The 25,501-nt window shown below is 40.0% G+C and overlaps 1 protein-coding gene across 5 annotated transcripts in view; it reads left to right on the top strand.

Moving 5' to 3' along the window:
- The window catches only part of Hsd11b1 (hydroxysteroid 11-beta dehydrogenase 1), a 59,354-nt gene that overhangs the window by 4,419 nt on the left and 29,434 nt on the right, over nucleotides 1-25,501 (top strand). For 2 of the 5 annotated variants that reach the window (XM_026387431.2, XM_026387428.2), the window contains exons 1-4: nucleotides 11,546-11,738; nucleotides 12,523-12,653; nucleotides 13,435-13,546; nucleotides 13,670-13,855. In XM_026387431.2, coding sequence (XP_026243216.1) covers nucleotides 11,651-11,738; nucleotides 12,523-12,653; nucleotides 13,435-13,546; nucleotides 13,670-13,855 — 517 coding nt within the window. In that variant the 5' untranslated portion in view covers nucleotides 11,546-11,650. Of the gene's footprint in view, nucleotides 1-11,545; nucleotides 11,739-12,522; nucleotides 12,654-13,434; nucleotides 13,547-13,669; nucleotides 13,856-25,501 lie in introns of those variants that run through there. The other 3 variants (XM_026387429.2, XM_026387430.2, XM_077802380.1) reach the window with 3 other exon arrangements.

Here is a 25,501-nt window from a genome sequence, read left to right as displayed (position 1 = left end):
CCCGCGTAAAGATGTTAAAATTGTGAAATACCACTTCTCTATTCAAAGTCTCCAAAAAGATTCCCTACCATCCAAGAGGAAGTGCATCAAGAAAGAGAAAAATGGGAGTTTCCAGGTAATAGCAAAGGGATGGCCTATATAAATGGCCTAGAAAGCTCCTAGTCCAGGTGTAAAGAGGCAGAAGAGGAGGAAGAATGTCCAAGTGGGATGTCTCGGATTAAATTTTTAATTTTTTATATATGTATTTTTTAATTACAGTTGGACATGATACCTTTATTTATTTATTTATTTATTTTAATATTTATTTTTTAGTTGTAGTTGGACATAATATCTTTATTTATTTATTTTTATGTGGTGTTGGGGATTGAACCCAGGGCCTCACTCATGCTAGGCAAGTGCTCTACCACTGAGCCACAACCCCAGCCCAAATTTTTAATATTTATTAAAAAAAGAAAACTGGTAGATTATCCAGTTGATGCCACATATTTATGTGAGTTTATAGCTCCTGTTGAGGGTTTGGAGAATAAGAAGAACCAAAAAAGCAAACAAATAAAAATGAGATGATTATTAACTTCCAAGGGAAAACAAAGACTAGAAAAAAAGGAATGTGATACTAGTGCACTACCTCACTCAGGTGTAAACAGTGAGTCATGACAAAATGAGGAGGGATTAGCCATTTCATTAAAATCGTGATCTTATAGCATTAGGGACCTAGAAAAGGGGAGTGTGTGTGTTTGTGTGTGTGTCTTGTAAAAACATTAAAAGAAAGAAAAGAAGGTCTCAGTATAACTCTGTAGGAAGTCAATAAATAAGTTCTAAGATTGCAAAAACCAAAAGATTATAGTTTTAAAAATATGGAGGTGATGGTGGGAGCAGGAATTAAGATTTAACAGTGATTGCCTCTGTTAAGAGGCAAAAGTTTCTGTTATTCATTATAAGCCTTTTGGTACCATGTGGCCTTTTAAGCCCTCCTCATATATTATATCAATAAATATGAGGGTTTTTTTTTTTTTTAAAGAAATGTCTCAGTCAGCTCAGAGCAGTCTCCTAGGCATCTGACAAGTAAGGTGTTGGTGCCTAAAGCCCCTGTATCTCAAGAAAGTTCTGGTTGAAGTATTTACCTGATTATTTAATGCAGACATTCTCCAATCTATCCACAGGTTACTTCAGAGTCATCTGGAGAGTGTCAAATAAAATCAAAGCTGGGAGGGTGGTTAAAATAGTAAGAATGGATTTTATACAGGACTATTGCAATAAGGGAAGAGAAGCCTCAGTATGGAATTGCACTCAATTCCAATACAGCATGGACAAATGAGAATTTATAGCCAAATTGGAAGATTGGGTGGTGATTGGAAGATAGAAAATTACTAAAAGGAAACATCAAGGGTAAGGGAGGAGGGAGGATTCTGAGCAAACTGATCTAACAGGATTCTATCTGAAGACTGGCCAGGGTGCTCAGACATCCTGGGGGGATGGTAGAGGATGAAAAAATTAATCAGATATTGAAGTTGAACAGATATTGAGGATGGTGTGTGTGTGTGTGTGTTGTGTTGGGGGGAGGCAGGTCTTACTAACTGACTTAGCAGAGTTCTTGCTAAAACTAGATTTTACAAGAAAGTACACAGATGGATCTAACACAAGGAAGGCCCAGGTGCCTCATTACAGCTGAACCAAGATGAGAATCTTCATCAGAAGCTCAGTAAAAATGCAGACTCCTGCTCCCACCCTTTATGAGTCTGACTTGTCAGGCTTTGGTGGGGTCTGAGATCTGCCCTTCTTTCCCCGGATGACTGGGTGAGGTTTGGGAACCACCCAACTAGAGCAGAAATTGTGAGTGCATAGGGAGGAGCAAGAGACACATATTTTACGTGTGTACCTTGTTTCTGGGCATATGTCAGTGCATTATGAGTCTGTATTTCTCCTTTCCTCCCTCCTTCATCTTATTTTATCTTGACCCATAATTCCTGCAGAACTACTGAAAATACAACCAGAAATGAAGTCCCAGTCTCTGGTTTTAAACCCCTGCAGTCTGAGCTTTCTCTTCCAACCCTAGGGCTCCCTCTACTGGCAGAAGTCTGTTAAAACTTTCTGTTAAAAGAAATTCTCCCTCAGTTCCCTCCCCATTAGGTCATTTTGCAGGGCTGTTGCCAAGCCCTCAAACTCCCACCAGACAGAAAAGGGAAAATTAAAACTGGGAATGATTTTCTTGACTTGAAGTTATGAGTATATAAATAGTAGGAGGGAACAGACTGAGGCAGAAATGAAAATGAGATTTGTACACACATGGTGGTCAAGACTGAGGAGGAGGTGACACTTGAGGAATGTAACTCTCCACCTTCTTTTCTTCACCCTCTCCCAAGATTTATGGGTGGACGGGAAAGCCACATTCATCAGCCTTCCAAGAAAATGGAAGGAGGGAAATAAGTTAGGCCAAAAAAGTTCACCGAATATGGAAGCAGAAGGCAAGGATTCAATATCCACCCTCTATTTTCCTCGATCTTCAAAAGAAGTGGTCTCCTTTTCCAAAGCCATATGCCATGTCATCTGGAATGGAGCTCCATAAATCATGTCCTTCCAGTGATTGTCTTCACATTCCCTTTGGATCTTTCCCACAAACCAAAAAGATGCTCAGCCTAGCAGTGTCTGGCACAGAGGAAATTCCCAGAAATATTTGAATGAAAACTTAACTCCTTCCCATCCCAAAATCAAAACTCTCCTTTGAACGTGCATGCTCCTCAAGCTCCTCAAAGGATGTGCCCATGCTCAAACTAGACACTTTATTTCGTCATGTGCCTCTAATCTTTAGCTCATATTAGCATTCCAGCTTTAGTACCTTGGAACTCCCTGGCATAGCTCTCCAGTGACTGCTATATGCCACACTCCAGTATATTCCTTTCCCTTCCCACCCTCCTCGACCTCTGCCATCTTAATGAGACTTGTCCCTTTGGGTTCCATATTCTCTCAAGACTTCTCACTCCTAGCTCTCCCCTGTTCTCTCTCACTGGCTTTTTTTCTTCTACTTGACTCTTAAATTTTGTTGAAATGTTCCCCTCTCAGCCTCCACCTTCTCCTGGATGGTGTCATCCAATCCTATGGTTTCAACTTTAATTTAGATTATTTAATTCTCAACAAAAGCCTAAGTTGTTCTCCTGAGTTTCACATAGTTACCAGATACCAGGCATAAATGAAAATGAGATTTGTACACACACAGGGTGGTCAAGACTGAGGAGGAGGTGACACTTGAGGAACGTAACTCTCCACCTTCTTTTCTTCACCCTCTCCCAAGATTTATGGGTGGACGGGGAAGCCACATTCATCTGCTTTCCAAAAATGGAAGGAGGGAAATAAGTTACCTGCCTCTGAATATATCAGAACTTCTTCATTCATGGACACAAAAAAAATGTTTACTCAATGCCTACCAAGTGCCAAGCACCACAGTAGCAGTGGAGATTTACTGGAAAGCAAGATGGGCCAGGCCTCTTCCCTCCCAGAGCTGAGTCCAGTGAGAAATAAAAAGGAATAAAAAGTGATGAGTGCTATGATAAGAAACAAGTGTCCAGTGTTGGGGAGCTCCTTATCTTGTCCATGGGAAGGTTAAGGCAGGCTTCCTTGTGACCTTGAGTAGTTATACCTGAAGGACAAGAAGGGATAGAGGGGCTGGTGGAGATTCATGAGAAAGGATTTCAAAGATCAAGAAGAATTTGTAAAGCTGAAATAGGGACTTTGGCCTTTATCCTAAGAACAATAGGGAACCATTGACTACTTTGAAGCTGAGAAATGCACTGGTCCATCCCAGTGTGAAGAATTGATGGATTGGAGCCCACAGGGACCCACTCAGTATGGGCAATGCCTGTTTTAAGTTGGGTGGTGGGCCCACAGGCTTCCTTTGTATTTTTATGCTTCATAAATTACCTATGTTTTCATATATTCGTTGGTGCATACCAAATACTTAATAACTTTTCAAAAATGATTTGGAGGTGAGAGAGAGAGATGAATGAGAAGGTTACAAAAACTGAAAAACAGTGACCACCTGATTTTGGATACTCACAGTGACAGTAATGATCTGGAGATGGTTCTAGAGATGCTTAGAAGATAAAATTTATGAGATTTGGTGGTTAATGGAATGTGGGGATTTGCAGAGGATGATGTAAAGAAGAACTCCTAAGGTTCTGGATTATCAGTTGAATAGATAGTGAAGCCATTGATTATAATATGTATCCCTAGGTGATGGTGAATAAAAATAACAGTCATTAGAAAACTGCTTGGCAGTTCCTAAAAAGTTAAACATAAATTTACTATGTAACCTAGTGATGCCACTCCTGGGTATAGACTCCAGAAAAATAAAAACAAATGTCCCCACAGAAAATTCTCACACCAATGTTCATAGCAGCACTTATTCATAATAAACAGAGAGTGGAAAACTCCAAATACCTAAGAGCTGGTGAATGCATAAACAAAAGGTGGTATCTCCACACAATGATATATAGCTTGGTGATATAAAAGAAACAAAGTACCAAGCCCTGTCACAATATGGATGAGCCTCAAAACATCATGTTAAGTGCAAGAAGTCAAATGCAAAAGATTACACATAGTGTGACTCCACCACTATGAAATTTCCAGAAAAGGCAAGGCGATAGAAACAGAAAATAGGTTATTGATTGTCTGGAACCAAGGACGGAAATAAAGGAATGACTAAATAGGCACAAGCAATCTTTTTTGGGTAATAAAATATTCTAAAATTGGATCATGATGATAGTTTCCCAAGTCCACAAATTAGTGAAAAGTCATTGAAAAATATGTTTAAATGATATTATTTTATGGTATATAAATCATACTTCAATAAGCTGTTAAAAAAAATAATAAGGTTGGTTTTGGCCTGTTGAGTTTAGGAGAGGTTGAGCAGACAGGTGGTTATACTACCTGAAGCTAGGATAAAATGCTGCTGCACAAGAGGAAGACTTAGGAGTTTCCAGTGTAAAGACAGCAATCAAAACTATGAGAGTAAGAGAGGTTACCCCAGGGGAGAAAGAGAAGGAAAAGTGAGGACAGAATCACTCATACATTGCTGATGGGACTGCAAATGAGTGCAACCCTCATAGAAAGCAGTAAAACTTAAAATGGAACCACCTTTTGACCTAGGTATCCCACTCCTCAGTTCATACCCAAATGACTTAAAATCAGGATACTACAGTGACACAGCCACATCACTGTTTATAGCAGCTCAACTATGGAACCAACCTGGGTGCCCTTCAACAGACAATGGATAAAGAAAATATGGTGTATATACACAATGGAATATTATTAAGCCTTAAAGAAGAACAAAATTATGGCATTTGCCGATAAATGGATGGAGCTAGAGAATAACGTGTTAAGTGAAATAAGCCAGTCTCAAAAAAAAAAAAAAAAAAAAAAACAAAGGCTGAATGTTTTTTCTGATATATGGAATGCTAACTTACAACAAGGGTGGGGGGCCCCCTAGGGAAGAATAGAGGTACTTTGGATTAGACAAAAGAAAGTGAAGGGAGGGGAGAGGGTGTGAGAGTAGGAAGGATAGTAGAATGAATCAGACATTATTACCCTATGTGCATATAGGATTACATGATCAATGTGATTCTACATCACTGTACAACCAGAAAAATGAAAAGTTACATTCCATTTATGTACAATGTATCAAAATGTATTCTACTGTCAGGTATAACTAATTAAAACACATTTTTAAAAAACAGAAGAAGAAGAAAAAAAGAATCAAGGACAACTCCAACTTTCATACAATCCAAACAGGAAAAGCAGTCTATAAAGAAAACTGAGAGGCAATCAGAAGCACGAAGAAAATCCAGTGACAATGAATTGACAGAGGCCAAGGGAAGGAATGTTTGGGGGCAGGAATACTGAGAAGTCAGGCAACTGTGCACAGAGCCAAAGAAAGGAAGGCACGGTGGAAAGACATAGCGGGTATGGGGAGCCAGGTAACATTTGGAGGCATAGTGGGGCTGCAAACCCTCAGGGACAATCCTGCACTGGAATGGCAAGGCAGGGAAGAGGGAATGGACAGAGTGGGCTGGTTGATGAGCCACAGACTACAAAATATCCCTAATTTTCTGCATAAAGCAATGAGTAACTACAAAGGGCCAGTGGACAAGCAGAGTTCTGGAAGTGGATGGAGGGCCCACAGAGTTGGGAGTCTTCATAACTGGAATAAATGGTCAGAACTACAAACTCTAGCGGTGGCTACTTAGGACCCTCAAAGATATGGCCTCTGATGACCTCTTCAGGCTTGTTTCTCACCATGCAACCCCACCTCACAAAATCCAGTGATAAAGTCATATGAAGGTGCTTGCAGTTTCCCAAACATGTCGTTCTCCTTCGTGACTCCTTCTGTTTGCTTACACTGCTTCTCTGCAGGGGATGTTCTCAAACCAACCCTCCTCTCTCCCCCACACACTCCTGGAAGGCAGCTCAGTTCTCACTTTTCCCTTCCTTATTTGCCTGGAGCATTCCTGCTCAGATTTCAATATGGATCAAGGTTAATCTCTTCTAGGAAGCCTTAGGAAAGGCTTCTGGCCCCTCCCACACAGAGAATGATTATTTCCTGTTTTACACCCCCCACCCTAGAGTTCCACCCATGCCCTGGGAACACGCTACACGTTTATTTCCCATTGTCTGCTAGAATCTAGAGAGAACTTCACTTGCTTCTTCATTCATAGTACCTGACCCATGGTAAATACCCAACTAAACAGATGCTAGTAGGTGAATATCCCACTGAGATGCCATGGGCTATGGACCCTTTTCTTCTTTTCCAAATTAAGGCCCTTTGGGGGGCTGTCTATGTCTGCTGTAAGGAAGGTGGGAGAGATGACTATTAGTAACCATGCTCCAGGATATTTCATCCGCACCTAAGGCAGAGTTTCTTAGGTAAAGCCCAATGTCACTTCTAAGGTTGCCAAGTAAAACAATGCATCTGAATTTCAGACAAATAACGATGAATATTTTTGTATGTCTCTTTCAAAAGTTGAGATGGATAGGTATAGAGATAAATATTCTTTGAAAGTATTCATCATTTATCTGAAATTCAGATTTAACTGGACGCCCCATATCTTGCCAAGGAGTCCTTTTTTTCAGTTACTATGTGGTTCCTCTCTCCTCTGTGCTCAGGTGCAAGTCCTTGGGAGCCAGGTCCAAGCCTGAAAAACTGCAAGGGCAACCAATTTAGCATAATCTCAGACCTCACCACACTAGGAACAGGGATCAGACTAAGCCCGTAGGCATAGGAGGGTCCTTCCTTTCCCAAGATGCCAGTGGCTCTCCCAGGCAAATAGATTCTAGGTATCTGACACACCAGTGCCCCTGTGACATACAGGCCACACATACCAGCAGGGACAGGATAGCACACATGGGGCATTTTATCCAATTTTCCAAGACCTGAGAAACCAATCAGTGGAAAATAGGAGTAAATCTGTCCATTGGGAATAGGGTTGAGGAGAAGGGTTACTAAATAATAACTTCTCCCTTCATGAGATATACAGGAAGGGGGAAGACAGGAGGAAGGGGAGAAGGAGAAAGTCTGTTATTGGATAAAATTATATAAAATGATTTTTTTTCCTGACATGGGGAACATATTTTGGCACAGATTTATGAATTCCTAAAATCAGACCTGAGGAAAACCAGAGTGGGGGTGGGGATGGGATGACAAAAAGAGGGAGAATTCTTTGCATTTAAACACCACGCTAGGATGCTTTCCTGTTTCAAGGAGTTGGTGTCATTCTCCCAGAGGAAGGCAGAACTTCTGAATACCCACTTTTTTGCCCCAAGGTCACTCCCGGTGCCTCCAACAGGATTGATTTTCAAAAGGAAAAGGCCACTTTCTAAACAGAGCTACTAAATAGTCATGGAAAGCAATAGAGCTGCTGCCTCAGAAATGACAGGTGTTCCTTTCATAATCTACATGTTATGCCAAATGCATGGAAATCCACCTCCCAGCTGCTCCTCCTCACTTTCTTCTATCTCCTATCTGGCCTCCCAGATCTGGCCCATCGCTCTGAGTTCCTTCACCTCCCGACCCACGCTCTTCTCACCTTCTTGCTTGTTCTTGACCCCATTTATTCAGATAGAAATAATCAAATCCAGAGAGTTCCTGGCCAGGCTCTAACATGCATAGGAAGAATTCACTCTGCATGGGTATTTGCAAACTTCCGGCTATAAAACCCACTCTGGAAGCCTGCTGTAGGATGTAGGTGCTCAGTGCATGACAAAGGAGGGGCATCCAGGAGGAGCTGAGTCCATGGCTAGTTTCCTTGCTGTGACAGGAAAAGGAACTTTGTCAATCAGGAAAATGTGACTCAAAAAAAAAAATGTAGATGAAACATCCAGATTTTCTTTTGTCTTTATTTTTATTGTTGTTTGGTTTTAATATGGTGCAAACCCCAGGAAGAAGACTTAGGGGGTGGGTTTGATCCATTCTGACCAGAATGCTGAATCCCAGGGATTTCCCTGGATTAAACCAGGCTCCAGAAAGATGCCAATTTTCTTATTGCTATAGCATCTCAGAAACTAAACCAAAACAAGAAAAAGTTGATTGAATGCCTATTTTGGAACAAGACTTGAGGGACAGGAGAGAAGCAAAGATGAAAAAGACATAATTCATGTCTTCCAGTAGCCTACAAGCTAATGAGAAAACCAGCTGTGTAAATGTGCACATGCAGAAGATTGATATATATTATATAATGTAGTCAATGTGCAGAACCCAATAATACTAAGACCCTCTTAGGAGTTTGAAAGATCAAAATTATTTTTATAATCTTACTAAGACATCATTTGACTCTTCTAGAGGCTACAGAAGGTGTAATAATGTCATGCTCTGACTGCTAATGGAAGGTTTGCTTTTGTATTCTTAAAAAATATATATATCTTCAGTCTTAATTTCTAATCTATTAGTATCAGTATCAATAGGTAAAACATATATGCAAAAGTTCTTTGAGGTCCTGGGTAATTTTTAAGGGTATTAGGGGGTCCTGTGACCAAAATGTTTGAGGACCATTAAGACTTCATATATCATTACCTGTTATGGTTTAGATATTAGGTGTCCTCCAAAAGCTCAGGTGTGAGACAATGCAAAAACTTTCAGAGGTTAAATGATTGGGTTATGAGACCTTTAACCCAATCAGTGAATTCATCCCCTGATGGGCATTAACTGAGTAGTAACTGAAGGTAGGTAGGTATGGCTGGAGGAGGTAGGCATTGGGAGCATGACTTTGGGGTACATATTTTGTATCTGGCAAGTGGAGTCTGTCTGTCTGTCTGTCTGTCTGTCTGTCTCTCTCTCTCTCTCTCTCTCTCTCTCTCTCTCTCCTTCCTAATCATCATGTAAACCACTTCCTTCTGCCACACTCCTCAGCCATGAGGTTCTGCTTCACCTTCAGCTCTGAGGAATGGAGCCAACCATCTATGAACTGAGACCTCTGAAATTGTAAGCCCTCAATTAAAATTTCCCTCCTCTAAAATTGTTCTTGTCAGGTCCTATAGTCACAGCAGTGAAAAAGCTTACTAACACACGACCATTACTGTGTACTTATTTCTCATCAATGTATATCATACAACGATTATTTCATCTGGTTCCATGAAAAATCCATTTACTGGATGCTTTTCCGATTTTCATAGCATGATGACTGCTAGGTAATCTAATTATTAATCTCTTTGTATCTGGATCTTTTGAGGCTGCACAATGTTAGGTTTCAATTACTTGAGCCAACAATCAGCCAACATTAGTGCATTTCCTTTATGTTCTCACTCATTATTTTTGCTTTCTTTAAATTTATGTTTTCTGCAGTGGACTTTACAATTCTTTATTTCTTTTTTTTGTCAGACAATAAGCTTCTCTACTCTGCCCATCTTTCTATCATTTCACCATCATTCATATTTTAAAGCAACTCTTCATTGTTTCCTGTAATTTTTCTATTAATAGTATAGGATTAGAGAAATAAATTCCCTCTAAGGAGTCTGGTTTGTAATGTTTATAGGTAGCATAAAGTCCTTTATGAAATTATGCAAATATATCTGGCAGTTCTGACAGTATGTAATCTAATTTTCACTTGAATTGTATCTGTTTTCTATTTTTGTCCTCCATGAACCTTAAGCTCTATCTAGCTCTCCACTGTTCTCAAATCACCATTGTTTTCTGGAAGTGAACTTCACAGCTGCGGGCCTTTGTTGACAAATTGTTTCATCTCCTCTGGGTCTTAAATTATTTTCTCTTATTCTGAAGTGAAAATTCACTGAATATTTCCAGATACTGTATTGAGGGTCATAACTCAATGTCTCCTAATTTTGTTTAAATTCCAGCCTCCCCCATCTCAAACCCCCCATCTCTCCACCAAAGAACTGATGCTCGTTCTTAAATTTGTTTCCGTAATTTGCAGAATGTAGAATTTGCTTTATGATGGAGTAATTTTCATGATTTGATTGGTTGATTTTAGGTCGAAAAGCAGCAATGACACATCTTAAATCCTTTCTTAGAGGATTATGCCTTAGTGAAATCTTGCTACAGATATGCCAAGGTAGTTGTTTCTATTCTTCCCTGATAATAAATTCTAAATTGCTAGGATTTTCCTCCTCTTGGTCCCTTTATTGTTACTAAATTGATGTTTAGCTGGGATGTGGGCATCCCACACTAGCTTCACATCAAGTGTGTTAGGTCTTTTCCTCCTTCCCTGGGTTTATTCTTCCTAGTGTACGCCCCATGCTTCTCATTCCTCTATAGCATTTAATTTAATACCTCAGTGCTTCTCTCTCTCTCTCTCTCTCTCTCTCTCTCTCTCTCTCTCTCTCTCGGCACTCATTATTTCTTCCTCATTCTCTGTTAAAGTAATAAGTGTATGTTCTGTTGCACTTGCTTGAGAGTATTGAACTGGTCTTGGGTTTCCCGCCATCTGGGTTTCTGGCAGGATTGCAATTTTCCTTTGATGTTGTAATACTTTTTCATTGAACTTGAGTGTGGGGCTTATAGGACTTGTTTGCTTTTATTTATTTATTTTTTCTCCCGAGATGTGCACATTTTTTCTTGAGCTTATTTTGCTGTTTTGTGCTGTTATTTTTAATTGCTTCCGACTGGGGGGTGGGGCTGAGGGTGAGATTTGGCTTGAATTCGGCTCTCTTTGCTATTACTCACATTTCTCCAGAAGCCCCGCATGTATTTCTCTGTTTCTCTCTCTCTCTCTCTCTCTCTCTCTCTCTCTCTCTCTCTCTCTCTCCCCCCCCCCACCACCCCCGCCTTTGACAAACCACTTTTGAAAGGCCATTGATCCCTGGTGTAAATAGTGTTAAGAGGAAGATGGGCTCCGGGTAGGGATGCTCAGGAATCCAGTCCTGTACAGTCATGAGCTTGGCCATCTGGAAGTCTCCTCTTGCTCAATGAAATGGAGTAAACATTGTCCATTATGAAATCCACCACGCAGGCTGCCAGGGACGAATGGGATCCCACCCAAAGCCAATCGCTGCTCTGACAGGGAAATTGGCTAGCACTGCCTGAGACTACTCCAGCCTCCCCCGTCCCTGATGTCACAATTCAGAGGCTGCTGCCTGCCTAGGACGTTGTAGAAAGCTCTGTAGGTTCTCTCTGTGTGTCCTACAGGGCTCTCGGGGGCCAGGTCCTCATCTGATGGCTTTTATGACAAAATATCTCCTCCCCATCCTGGTGGTCTCCTTGGCCTACTACTATTATTCTGCAAATGAGGAATTCAGACCAGGTAAGTACCAATGTGTCTCATTTGGGAGGAATAGTTTAGAAAACACAGGGGTCTTAGTGTATTCCTAAGGATCAAGGTGTGTTCTTGATCCCTAAAGTTGCTGAAAAAGAAGGAACCCCGGAGTAGGATTCCATCTCTGTGTCCTATAGCCACAGGCTGTAGTCAGGAGGGATGCAAGGACGAGCAGTCATGGAGCCAAAAGCTTGCCAAATAGACCACGCTTTACTTGGCACCATTAATGGAAAGCAATTTCAACCCTTCTACCAATAAAGAAAAAGAAGGTAATACCCAAATTCACAACTCAGTCAGATAATAGGGCTCAATGGACAGACTGATAATTGGAAAGCAAAAAAGGACTCTGGTGTTGATGACTAAGTAGAAGTAAAGAAAGTCCAGGAATCTCTATGAACACATGTGTTTGGATGATTTTTAAATTTTCTTTCAACAAAGCAGAATGAAATAAGCCCAGTAACGTCTGGAACTTCAGTGTTTTACGTGAATCATGACCTTGCTGGCCTGTCCTCATGATCTCTGTACAGGGAGGCTTTTAGGAATGACAGCAGACAGCCTCTGTTTTAAACAACCATGCCAAACCCCACTTCAGAGCATGTTTGTGAACAACTGGAACCATTCCTTCAGTGATTTACAGAGTTAGAGACACACTGATCTGGGCTCATCACCTTTAATGTTGGAATGTGAAATGAGGCTGCTCATATCCTGAGAGGGAGAAAGAATGTGACTGCCAAGTTAGATGTGATCTTCACCTCCTTTTGGGGTTCTCCAGAGATGCTCCAAGGAAAGAAAGTGATTGTCACAGGAGCCAGCAAAGGAATCGGAAGAGAAATGGCTTATCACCTGGCGAAGATGGGAGCCCATGTGGCGGTGACAGCGAGGTCAGAAGAAGGTCTACAGAAGGTGAGGGTTCTTTGCCCACATACATATACTCTTAGATGTCCGGATATGTTCTTCTGTATGTTCATATATGTATGTAAAATCCAGTATTGTCTTCTTTCTCTTTCTCTTCCTCTCTGTCTCTTTCTTCCAATTCTGTACTCTCATATACAGGTTCAAACACCCATAGGAATATAAAAATATGCATTTAAGCATTCATTTCTATACACACACACACACACACACACACACACACACTGTACAATGAGCCGTAAAGTTCTTGAGGTGTACATGCTCATAATCACACCTATTCACACACAAGTATCCATGAAACCATAGATATAGAGACGTATATTTAGATACTGAAATTCCAGTATCTATTCAGGAAGACATATCCTTATATTTCATGCAGACTCTCAGGCAATGCCCTCTCATAGATTCACAAGCCCAAGGATGTACTAACACTCACAAACCTAAAGCCACCAATATAGAAACCAGCATCCCTAGCTACGCTGCATTCAGAAAGATCTATTCACAAGCCCCATGAGCATAAGTAATGAAATTAATCCCCATCACAGTGACAATTTAACAGTGTAAGTCCCACCATGTTCCAAATGCTATTTCAGACAGAGGACAATAATCATGAGTCTATTTGGGAACACACACACACACACACACACACACACACATATCCCATTTCTAAACAGGGCTGCAAACAACCTCTCATTTAAGCCCCAATTACTTCAAAGATTGCATCCAAAATTCTACAGCCAAGACCAATGCCATTTCTGCTGTCTCTCTGCAGGTGGTGTCCCGCTGCCTAGAACTTGGAGCAGCCTCAGCACACTACATTGCAGGAACCATGGAAAACCTGACCTTTGCAGAACAATTTGTTACCAAAGCAGGAGAACTCATGGGTGAGGCTGCTTCTCCTCTTTCTTCCTCTGGACTTTGCCCTAGAGGTCACCAAAGAGCTTTTGAAAGGGAAAGGGAATGTATCTACCCTAGATGGTTTCTCTCAACACAGCCATCTCTTACAGGTGGACTAGACATGCTCATTCTCAACCACATCACCAACACTCCTTTGGGTTTTTTTCATAATAATACCCATATTGTGCGCAAAACCATGGAGGTCAACTTCCTCAGTTATGTGGTCCTGAGTGTGGCTGCCTTGCCCATGCTGAAGCAGAGCAATGGAAGCATTGTCGTCATCTCCTCATTGGCTGGTGAGTGGAACAGGGACCAGTGTGGAAGGTAGGAGCCAAAAAAAAAAAATACCCAGGGATTGTGCTAGGTTGTAATGAACATGAATTTTATCACTTTCCATGCAGAGAAGTAACACACTATAAACTTGAAGTTGAAATGTTCACAGCGATATTAGGCAAAAGCTCATTAACAAATACATATGGACAAGCAGAAATAATAAGTATGTAAACTGAAAGAGAGGCATACAAGCTGCATAAAAGCGAAGCTGTTAAGAACTGGTGGTCCATAAGAAATGAGGATTGGTCAAAACAGGCAGGTGATAAAATCCCTGAAAATAACAGAAAATGCAGTCAGAGAGCCCATATGAAGCCTGGTGGTTTGTGATCTAAAAATGAAAGATCGGGGCTGGGATTGTGGCTCAGTGGTAGAGCTCTCGTCTAGCATGTGCGAGGCCCTGGGTTCGATCCTCAGCACCACGAAATAAAAATAAATAAACAAAATAAGGATATTGTGTCCAACTACTTCCAAAAAATAAATATTAAAAAAAAATAAAAATCAACAAACTGCTGCAAGTACAGCCTGTCCTGGTCTCTCTATTGGAGAGATCTAGTCACAGTGAATAAAAAAGACTTTGCTTCCTCTATGACCAAGAGTTGTAGCTTGGTAAAATTAGTCAATGCAAAGGTAGAAGTGAAATACTTTCACAACAAACAATAGGCAGATTAGCTAGGGCAAAAGGAAATGAACAATAGCAACAACAACAATAACAACTCCTTACAAAATAATTAACAGACATGCCTATATTAGGGGCAGTCTCCAAAATCTCAACTAGTTACATTAAAAGTCCAATTTAAACAACCATCTAAGTAGGGAGGAAACATGTACAGAGAAATGTTCATGAATAGATAGATCTCTTTGGGATCAAGAAAAGACCCTTGGTGCTTTGGAGGGTGACAGTATCAGAAGTTATCACCAGTAAAAAGCCAGAGTTTCTGGGCTGAGGGATTCCTAGGTGCATTTCATCATGGACCCAGGAGAGAAGTTCTACACACCTTTGTTGATTAGTCAGTCAGAGGGATGTGGCTGGAAGGTCTGAACACCAGGATCAAATCCAGCCATCAAATGTAGTTCCTGGCAACATAAAAACAAATGACCTAGAAGACTCTGTAAACTGTTAAGTACTTCACAATTGTCCATTCTTACTGAAAATAATAACATCATCTATGTTGTAAAGAGTTCTCCTTTCTGGCCCAGGAAAGTCTGCATAGTGATTGGATAAAGGGCCAGTGTGTCTGTGCTACCCGCCAAACAGAGTGATTGATATGCATCCCTGTGCTTCCCAGCCAACACAGACTCCCCACCCCTCCCCAGTCACAGACTCTCTCTGGGCTGAAAGGAAGGGAGAGTTTCCAGATGCATACTGAGTGGGAGGGTGCTGGGCACATCCCCAATGCATCCTGGGACATTGGCCAAAACCCTCACATCAGTTATGGTGTAGGTGGCTTTAATGATTTCAGTTGATTAAACAATACATTCACTCTAGGCAAAGGATGTGTTTCATCTTTGGTTGGAGAATTTAAATTTTATAATGTACGCACTATCTAAATGTGCTGGAAAGGAATATATGAATTACTGTAGAAGCCCAAGGGCATGATGAAATTCTGATAACCTCTGTTTCCACGTATCTTCTACACTTACAGAATGACATTTGGTAATTACCATGGATTCTGGGGGTAAACATTTAGTTGGATTACTATAGCCAAGAGTTCTGCCTTTTTGTTATGAAGCACATCTGTGAATTTACAAAGTACAGACACATTGCTTTCTCTCTCTAACTGAAGAATATTAATATTCTGTGTTCCAGGATGTATTCTTATAAACAGTCAGTAAACATATTCATTAATACATCCCCTTAAAATCTGAACCCCACAACATGAGATACTAAGCATCAGTTTGGTCTTAAGGCCAGTGAAAGTATTGAGATGGAAGTGGGTCATGGTAGCACATCCCTGTAATCCCAGCACCTCGGGATTACAGGGCTGAGGCTCGAAGATTGCAAATTGGAGGCTGGCTGGGCAACGTAGAGAGACCTTGTCTCAAAATAGAAAATGAAAAGAGCTGGAGATGTTGTTTGGTGGTAAAGTGCCCTTGGTTCAATCCCCAGTACCACAGAAAATTAAAGTATTGGGATGGAGTTTTAATCATTTCCTCTGGGGAACACATTGTTGTTGAATTACAGTGATAAGCAATCATTTTTATTCCCAATACATTTCCAGGTATTGCATTACATGGAAGTATTGTACTTTTAATATATTACTTAAAGGCTCAGCTACTTCTTTAGCATTAACAGACAATATTGATGCTTCTGGGAATTTATGGTATACATTCATTCATCCCAATGCAACACCTTTGTTTGATACCTACTGATCAACTCTCTTGTATATGTAACATCAAGTTATATTTATTAGTCTCCCCTCCTTCCACCAGGTGCTAGTTTGGACATAAGTTTAGCTACTTTAACAAATATCCATTTTATAATGCCCTAGGCAAATCTAATTTTTTTTTCCTCCCATGAATAAGCCTAGGTTAGGCAGTCCAAGGCTGATATGGTAGTGTCACTCCATGAACCGGTATAAGAACACTTCTGTCTCAGAATCTCCATCCCTATGGTATCATTTTATCTAATTGTTTAAGATGGTCTGCTGTTATATTTGAATTCTAGCTAGAAAAATATGAAAAAAGAAGGATACCACCTGAAAGTTGTATTCTTCTCTTCTGCCAAGGCTTCCTGCAATTGTGATCTTTATTCATGTGTCCAGGTAAAATTCATAGGTTCTACTTCTATAAAGGGCATTGATATTGCTCATATAAGGCATTGATCAACTCTGCATCACTCCTGCCAAGAAACACACAAGTGTAGAAGAAAACATGCCCTTCAGGCCACCCAACACATGTACCACATACAAAAACATGCTTGTGCACACACACACATGCACACCCACTCTCTCTCTCACATTCAAGGTCCATCACAAAAACAAAACCCCTTCCATCAGGCAGGGGCTACAGGAAGTATGAAGAAGCAGCTTGGGAAAGAATAGAAAGAGAATGCCAGTTAGTATTTGTTTAAAAAACTGCAATAGAAATAATATTTGAACTTGACTTTTAAAGAAATTCCTGGATCGGGCAGAGAACATTTGAAAACATCTGGCAAAAGTTTATCTGCCATTAATCAAAATGGGTTGTCTTGGGTTTAATTCTAGAAGGTGAAGCTGATTCCATTTTTGAGCCCCTTGGCTTTCTGAACCCCATTAACAGTGGTGCATCCTATCAGTTACACATGTGGCTGCTGGAACAGAGCTCCTAATGCTGCCTCTCCACACCGCCTCTTTGCACCCCCAGACAATCACGGGCAAACCCCACCATCCCTCTGCTCCTTTCTCCTCTCAAGATCTATTTAACTCACCCCTCACATGAAAACTTTTTCAGGACTCATCAGAGTCATTTAAACATTGCTTCTTTGTCTTTATTACATTTTGATAAGTTACCTTTGGAAATTCTACTTCCTCTCTATTTCTCTCTCTTTTTCAAAATTTCTCCTGTGATCCCGATTCTACTAACAACAATAATACAAATGCTAAACACACTTGGGCAAGCATAAGTGTAGGGATAATGGCTCTTCTGTATCAAGGAAAATGAAAGGCATATTTTGAAGGGAAACTAGACATAATAAAGAACTGGGTTTCTTAAATCTCCAGAATAAAAATATACTGAAAGGAGTAAAGAACCTCTTTGGAAGCTGTATACAGTCTCAGTTACCTACAGTTACCTATTAACTCCATATCTTTCAAAAAATCAACTTTTAAATATATATACATATATATGTGTATTTAATATATTTTTAATTTGTGCATATTTATTTATCAATATACTAATGAATATATTCATAAATTAATTAAATGTACTGGTTGTTTGGTTAAATTAATTAATTATATGAATATATAGTTTAAATAAATATATAGAGTTTTATTCAAATGCATTCCTTTTCTAGTTTGCTCTTTTGCATCATTGTTTCATACTGTTTTTTAAATGTAAATGTACAGTATTTCAATATACTAGTCAGGGGCAAATACCTCAGAAGACAATGCTCTAGTGGCAAGACTAAAAACCAAGGAATGAAGTCACTTGTTGGACGTTAATCTATTTGTCAGTTGAGGGCTGTCTGTGTGGTCTAAACCTATTTCAAGAATTTGACATTAGAAAGAGAAAAAAAAAAAACATGTTTCTCAAATACACATATCAAGTAACAGGATTTGGACTAGTCATGATGTTGTTTTATATAAAGACAGGAATATACAGATGTTAATCTCATCTGCAGCTCTGGCACCCACTCCATCCTGAAACACGGGCCAGTTCCTCAATGTATGGAGGTGCTTTGGGGTATGGTGGAGGTGGTGAAAAGATGTGAAAGGCCGTGGAATTGGAGTGGAAAGCAGTCATCTATCCCTCCTCAAATTTGTACTATTTAAAGAAAATATGCATTTTTAAAATTTGTTGTAATTAGTTACACATGACAGTAAGAAAATATGCATCTTTATCCTTAAATCCAGTTACTTCAGAAGTAATTTTCAGGGAATACTGTTTCCAAGATTAGTGGAAGTGGTTTATGCATGTGGGGACAACCATAGAGATATAATAGAGGAGAGATTTGAGTGTATACAGATGTGTCACCTAGAGGACCTGAAAGAATGCCAAAGAGATCATCAACATGGGCATAAAAATTCCAGGAGTCATTGTTGTCTAAATTTAAGAGATTTTATTTGGGCAAAATCTGAGGAATCAAGACACAACTTGCTGTATTTATCTAAAAGTTCTAAGGTGTATCTGCTTAAAAAGAAGGAGATAGAAGTCAAGCACAGTGGCAATATTGCCTGTAATCCCAGTGACTCCAGACGCTGAGGCAGGAGGATCACAAATTCAAGGCTAGCCTGGGCAATTTAGTGAGACCTTGTCTCAAAATAAAGAGCTGAGGATGTAGCTTAGTGGTGGAGCATCCCTGGGTTCAATCCCCAGTACCAAAAAGAAAAAGAAAAGGGGAATGGAGAAGATTTGAAATCAGGGTGATATTAGGGGACGTGATACTTTCCGAAGAAGACAGCAACAATTTAGCACAGGTAGAAAACAATATAATGTGATCCATGTCAATTATTGCTTCAAGTTCCCTTAAAAAGCTGGGGTAGAGCTTAAGTAGTCAAGAATACTTAATGGCTAGTCCACAGGTTTCATTCATGTGTAATTCTAGATGAAAATATCAAATTTCTATCATTAGTCATGTCTTTATGTTTCATCACTAGGGGTTTGAATAGGCCCATAACAAATATATTTTATTTAGAAATATATAAATAGAAAACCAAGTCTTAAGGAAAGAAGAACATAAATGTACCCAAATTAGACTCAACACAGATGCTATATTTAAGTTTCAAATTTAGCTCTCAAATTTCTTAACAGAAAGGAAAAAAGATCAGTATACTGTATAGATAAGATTATATTCAAAAGAAAGAAGCAAATAATTTCTGAAATATATTTCTCATAAAAGATTATAAGTAGAAGGCAAAAGTAATGGAAAGAGCCATTCTCCAACAACTTTTAAAGATGTTTCTGGGCTGGGGATGTGGCTCAAGCGGTAGCGCGCTTGCCTGGCATGCGTGCGGCCCGGGTTCGATCCTCAGCACCACATACCAACAGGGATGTTGTGTCCGCCGAGAACTAAAAAATAAATATTAAAAAAAAAATTCTCTCTCTCTCTCTCTCTCTCTCTCTCTCTCTCTCTCTCTCTCTCTCTCTCTTTAAAAAAAAAAAAAAAAAGATGTTTCTATGAGCCAGGTGCAGTGGCGCACACCTGTAATCCCAATAGCTTGGGAGGATGAGGCAGGAGGATCAAGAGTTCAAAGCCAGCCTCAGCAAAAGCAAGGTGCTAAACAACTCAGTGAGATCATGTCTCTAAATAAAATGCAAAATAGGGCTGGTAATATGGCTCAGTGGTCAAGTGCCCCTGAGTTCAATCTCCAGTACCCCCCACAAAAAAAGATGTTTCTATGACATAAAAGTTTCATATACATACATACATACACAGAATGAAAAATTAGAAAACAAAAAAATAGTATAAAACTGGAAATAGAAATCATTCATGGTCCTGTAGTCTACATATATCATGCCAGTATTTTCAGAATTTCCTCCCAAACATATAAATATATAGCTATAGTAAATCATATATAAATATTATAATATATATAAATATAATAGATCATATATAAATTATGTTATATATAAATATATAGCTATAGAAAATTAATTATTTTCCCATTTTCTCATTAGTTACCACATTTAGGTTTCTCTCAATGTTTTCACATTGCAAAACTCCCACAACAAATGTTTTTATATCTGAATCTCTGACTAAGTTGATGATTATTTCCTTGACAGATTCTTAGGACTAGACTGAGTAAAATGATGGGAACATTTTTAATGTTATTGGTACATATCACAAATAAAAAATGACAAATAAGAGCCAGGTATGGTGGCATGTACCTACAATTCCAGCTATTCAGGAGGCTAAAGTAGGAGGATCATTGATCATAGGAATTCAAAACTAGCTTGGCAACAAAAAACATGGTAAGACCCTATCTCTAAATAAATAAATAAAAGATAAAAGAAAGGAAGAAAGAAAAATAAAGAACTAGACCTTTTCAAAATATACAAAAGTAAAAATTAATTAAAATTAATTTAAGAATGGTTTCCCTTTCCCATTCCAAATGAGTATTCATCTCCCACCTACTTTGCGGAGTTAACAAAGTTTTCAGAATTGACAATTTTGCAGGGAAAAAAAAGAAACATGTTTAGTAGCTCTAATTTGAACTTCTATGTTTCCTTGTGAGGTGGAACAAGGACCCTGTCCCCTTGACAGCAATAAAATTCTGTTTTTGTTTACCATTTATATCCTCAATGCCTACAACAGCACCTAGCATGTAGTAGACATGATACTAAAAGCTTGGTCCTCATTCCCTAATGCTGATCTAATAAGGAGGACAAGGTTTTGAAAAAAATACAAAGAAGTTGTATTGCTCTGCTAGCAAAGGAGACAGGCAAAGGTCTCAAGTCACAGAGCTGCCATTCTAACTCCAGAGAGAACAGAGGGCTTTAAAGAGGGCATTATAAGGGCTGTTTTCCAAGTGTCATTATCAGTATATCTAATTGATGTTTAACTTATGTTCTTGAAAGAGCTATCATTCCAATCATGTCCTGAGTTTGTTTATTCTTATGGACAGGGAGTGGGAGGGGCAGATAACTCTGCTTAGGACAGAAGAAATGTTAATCTTATTTCCTCCATAGTTGAAGATGGGGAGAAGGAGTAGAGGAAGAGGGGAAAGGTCAGTTTCAAAATAGTCCACCAGTAGTTGAGCAGCAAGGTTTATATTCAAAGCATGAAGTTGACCCCTGTTACATGAAAGGGACCCCTGTTACATTTTACCCACTATCAATTTCTACCTTAGTGGGCAAAGACATCTCCAAGCTGCTTTCTGCTGAGAATGGACAACAAATGGGGTCTCTAGAACTGAAGGTTTTTACCTGTTGTTGTCATTTTGCTTTATGGAATTTTACTGGAAGGGATGAAGAGGCGATTCCAAATTTGGTGGTCCCTAGAAGAAACATACACATGTACTGCAGTTAATTTTGACTGAGTTGTTGTACATACCATTTTAATCTACTTTTTTTTCTGTTATAGCCATTTTCTGCTATCTCCTGAGATAACAGGAAGAGTCTCCCATACAGTATTTTATAAGGGTTCCATTTAGGCCTATTTCTGGGGTTACCCATATCTGGAGGACAGCAGTAGGCAACACCTTATCCAACTGCAGGTGGATTTCTTGGCAGAATTTAGCCACCATTTTCTTTAAGGTGGGATTCATCTTTTCCATTTTCCCTATAGATTGGGGTCTCCAGGATATGCATAATTTCCATTGTATATCTACTGTTTTGCTCATTTGGTGGGTCCCTTTTGCAATGAAAAACGGTTCATTGTCACTGCATTAAGGAGAAAAGCCAAATCTTAGGATCAGCTACTTCAAGAGGACTTTAATTATTTCCAAAGCTTATTCTGTCCTGCTGGAATAAGATTCAACCCATCCTGAGATGATATCTGCATTATAAGCCACTATCTGAAGTTTCTTTAGTGCATTTAGGTAAAATCTATTTGCCAAGCATCAAAAGAATTATAGTTCTGTATTTTGTGTTCCTTTCAGTCTTCAGATTGTTTGGGGCACATAATACACAACTGAGTCACCTGCTGAATGGTCTATTAGAGATGTGGTTCTTGCAAGTGGGCCTTGATGACATTTACCAAGGGATCCCTCCCATAGTGAGTACTCTCCTATAAGGTCAGACCAGTGCTTCAGGCAGGAGGATGATCAGGGAAATTTCATCTCCACTGGGCGGTGCTATCCCAGGAATCAAAACTCCACTTTGGTCCATTTCTTATCCTCTTCAGTATAAAGAGATTTGTATTGGTCTAATTTAAGATGAAGTATTAGGGCCCTGACAAAGGACTCTTACTCTTCATGGCCCTTTTGCTACCCTATCAGTGGCCTGATTTTTCCTGGCCATCTAAGTGTTCATTTTTAATGACTGGGACAGTGCATGGTTGCTACCTACTTTGGTTTGACCACAGTTTATATTAATGCCAATATTTTTAGGGCACAATTAATAACCTTGTTTTCAGCAGTGAGGAGCCCTCTTTCTTTTAAGATAGCTTCATGTGCATATAGTATCGTGGATGCATATTTTGAATCATTAGAAATGTTTATCTTGGGCAGTCTGAAAGCTCTTGTCAGAAAAATTAGCTCAGCTTTCTGGGCTGACATTCCCAGCAGTGAAGGCTTGGCTTCCAGGACCTGTTCTCTCTAACCATGGCCTATCCAGCTACCTTATGGCCATTGTGCATGAAACTGCTCCCATGAGTGAAGAGGTCCCAGTCCACCTCTGATAGTCTGATCCAACAAATTCAACCTGCTGGAATAAATAGTCTCTAAGATCTCTGAGCAGTCATGTTGTATTGGCCCATTATCATCTGCAGGCAACAGGGTTGCTGGATTTAATATGGACATGGTTTTGAGGACATTGGGTTGCCTGTTATCTCCCCATTCGGCAGTCAGCCAGCAGCCACCCTTCTATTCTAACAGGACCAGGACTAGGTGAAGAACAAACAGCAATGTATGGTCTAGGGTGAACTTCTCAGCCTCTCATAGTAAATCGCAAGTAGCAGCCCTCTGAAGGCAAGGGGATTCATTCTTTTTTTTTTTTTTTTCGCATGGCCAAGCTGTTTGGAAAAAAAAAAAAATAGGCTGTTGGTTGCCATATGTCCCCCATAGCCTGTAAGAAACTCCAAGCATGTACCTTGTTTCTCCTGCACACGAGCTCCCTTGGTATGTCGGCCTAGATCAAGAGCTGTTATGAGGCTCTGTTTTAACTTTTCAAAGGAAACTTGGAATTCTGGGGTCCAAAGCAAAGACTCCATTTCCATTCCTATTGAGTCCTCATACAAGGGTTTAGCTATTAGTCTAAAATTAGAGATCCAAATATGGCAGAGTCCTGCCATTCCCATTAATGGTTCTTGGGCTCTCTAAGACTCAAGATAGCCTGTTTCTAAATGACGTTAAACTTTGAGTTCCTTGGCTAATCTGGATCTCAGATAGTGACTTCTTGTTTATAAATCTGAGACTTTTTAGTGGACACCTTATGTCCACATGAGGTAAGGTAGTTCGGTACAATTAATAGTATTTTTGAAGGGTAGTATTCATACTTGGGGCTGGCTATAAACATGTCATCCACATAATGCAAAAGGATTCCTTGATCCAGCCATAACCCTGGCCGGTCTTTTGCTATACCCTCCGGTTAAACAGAGAAGGAAAGTTTTCAAATCCCTGAGGTAGGAAAGTTCAGCAATACTGGGGGGTTACTTTGGTATTGGAATTCCTGTCACTTAAAAGCAAGTGATATTTGGGACTTCCTTTCCAGTGGGAGGCAGAAGACTGCATCCTTTGAGTCCAGCACTATGAACCAGTTACAGTTACCTGGCACCACAATCAGCAAGGTATAGGGATTTGATATTGCGGGGTGAACGTACCAGACAATATTATTTATAGCTGTCAAGACTTGCTCAAATCAGTGCTCATCAATGTAGAGTTTCTTAAGAGGAAAGATGGAAATGTTGTAGGGAATCTTGCAAAATTGATTCAATCTGTGTTCTAAAAATTCATCTAGAATAGGGTAGATTCCTATCAACATCTTTTTCTCCTAAAGGGTCATGGTTTCTTCCTGGGACAGATTAACTCCTCCTTGAATAAAATCTTAATCAGAGTAGTGAGGACCTTCTTTCCCTAGATCTCATTGGCCCAATGACCTTATTCACTTTCTCACAGACCTCCACTGGAGTGGACTCAGTTTCCTTTTCCTGGTTAGCAAGGGAAAGCTGGAACCAGGGCCCATCTCCAGTGGCACTTGCAAACGGAATCATTGCTTTTAGGGTGAGAATATCAGTGCATTTAATTTACATAACAAATCTCATTCCATGAGAGGAATTGGACAATCTGGCATATGCAGAAAGTTATGTCTTACTCTTTGTTCTGCCAGTTTGCTTTCAAGGGGTTGGAGCAATGGACACCACTGAGTCTGACTCATCACTCCTGTCACTTCCAGGGTGCTATTGCTTGAACAGGTTAATTTAGAATTTAAAACAGAATAACTTGTGCCAGCATTGATCAAGAAGTCAATCAATTGGGTTCCCAATGTCTATTATATCCAGGACTCTTGTGAGACTATTGGTATAGGAATCTCCATTAAGGCCTGAAGCCCTCTGCCTGTCATTTGTCATCTGAGCCTTATATTTAGGAGATCATTTGTTTTACACGGGAGTGACCTGGTCCTGGGGATCTTTGTTGCCTTAGACAATCATATTCAGCTTTCACTCCTCCCAGGGAATTATGTATCTTAAAGGCAATATCAACTAGCTATGATGGGTTCATGTTAACTGCCCCTTCCCCCTGCTGCTGAAGCATCTTCCTTATGTCTAGGACACTCTGTCCAATGAAGTTCATATTAACCATACAAGAATTTTCAGAGGTCTCTCTCTGCAGAAACAATCAAAGTTAAAAGGCAGGTGCCTGTACACCCAGGAACTGGGGCATTTGCTCAGCCTGGCAGGCAGTATGCAATGTTTGACCGAGATGTGTCTCCTGATGGTAGCCATCCAGATAGTGTAAGATGGTAGAGCAGAGAGTTCAAGAGTACACAGGAGGCTTTCCCCATCTCCTACTATGTCCTGGTGCCATGGCTATGGCTAAGGGGACTTCAGGTTATAGGAGCAAAGGCCAGAGCTGGGTTCCTACCTGGGGACTTCCTCCTTGTTTCCAGGCAGCCATGCCCCTGCTGCTCTAGTACAGCTGAAGCAGGGCCCTAGGCTGCTTGACTCACACTTTTCGCCATGCCTTTTGCCCTGGAGCCACAAAGTTTTATGTTTTAGCCATGGGTTCTGGAATCAGAACCGACTGTGTAGGTTTGTTTGCTTTTTTTTCTCTTGCTCAGTTGCTTATTATGCTGATCCCCCTGCGTATTTATGC

The sequence above is a fragment of the Urocitellus parryii genome, chromosome 9 (assembly GCF_045843805.1).
Source record: "Urocitellus parryii isolate mUroPar1 chromosome 9, mUroPar1.hap1, whole genome shotgun sequence".
Lineage (NCBI taxonomy): Eukaryota > Metazoa > Chordata > Mammalia > Rodentia > Sciuridae > Urocitellus > Urocitellus parryii.
The sequence above is the reverse complement of the archived record's forward strand: the minus strand, read 5'-3'. Positions and strand labels throughout refer to the sequence as shown.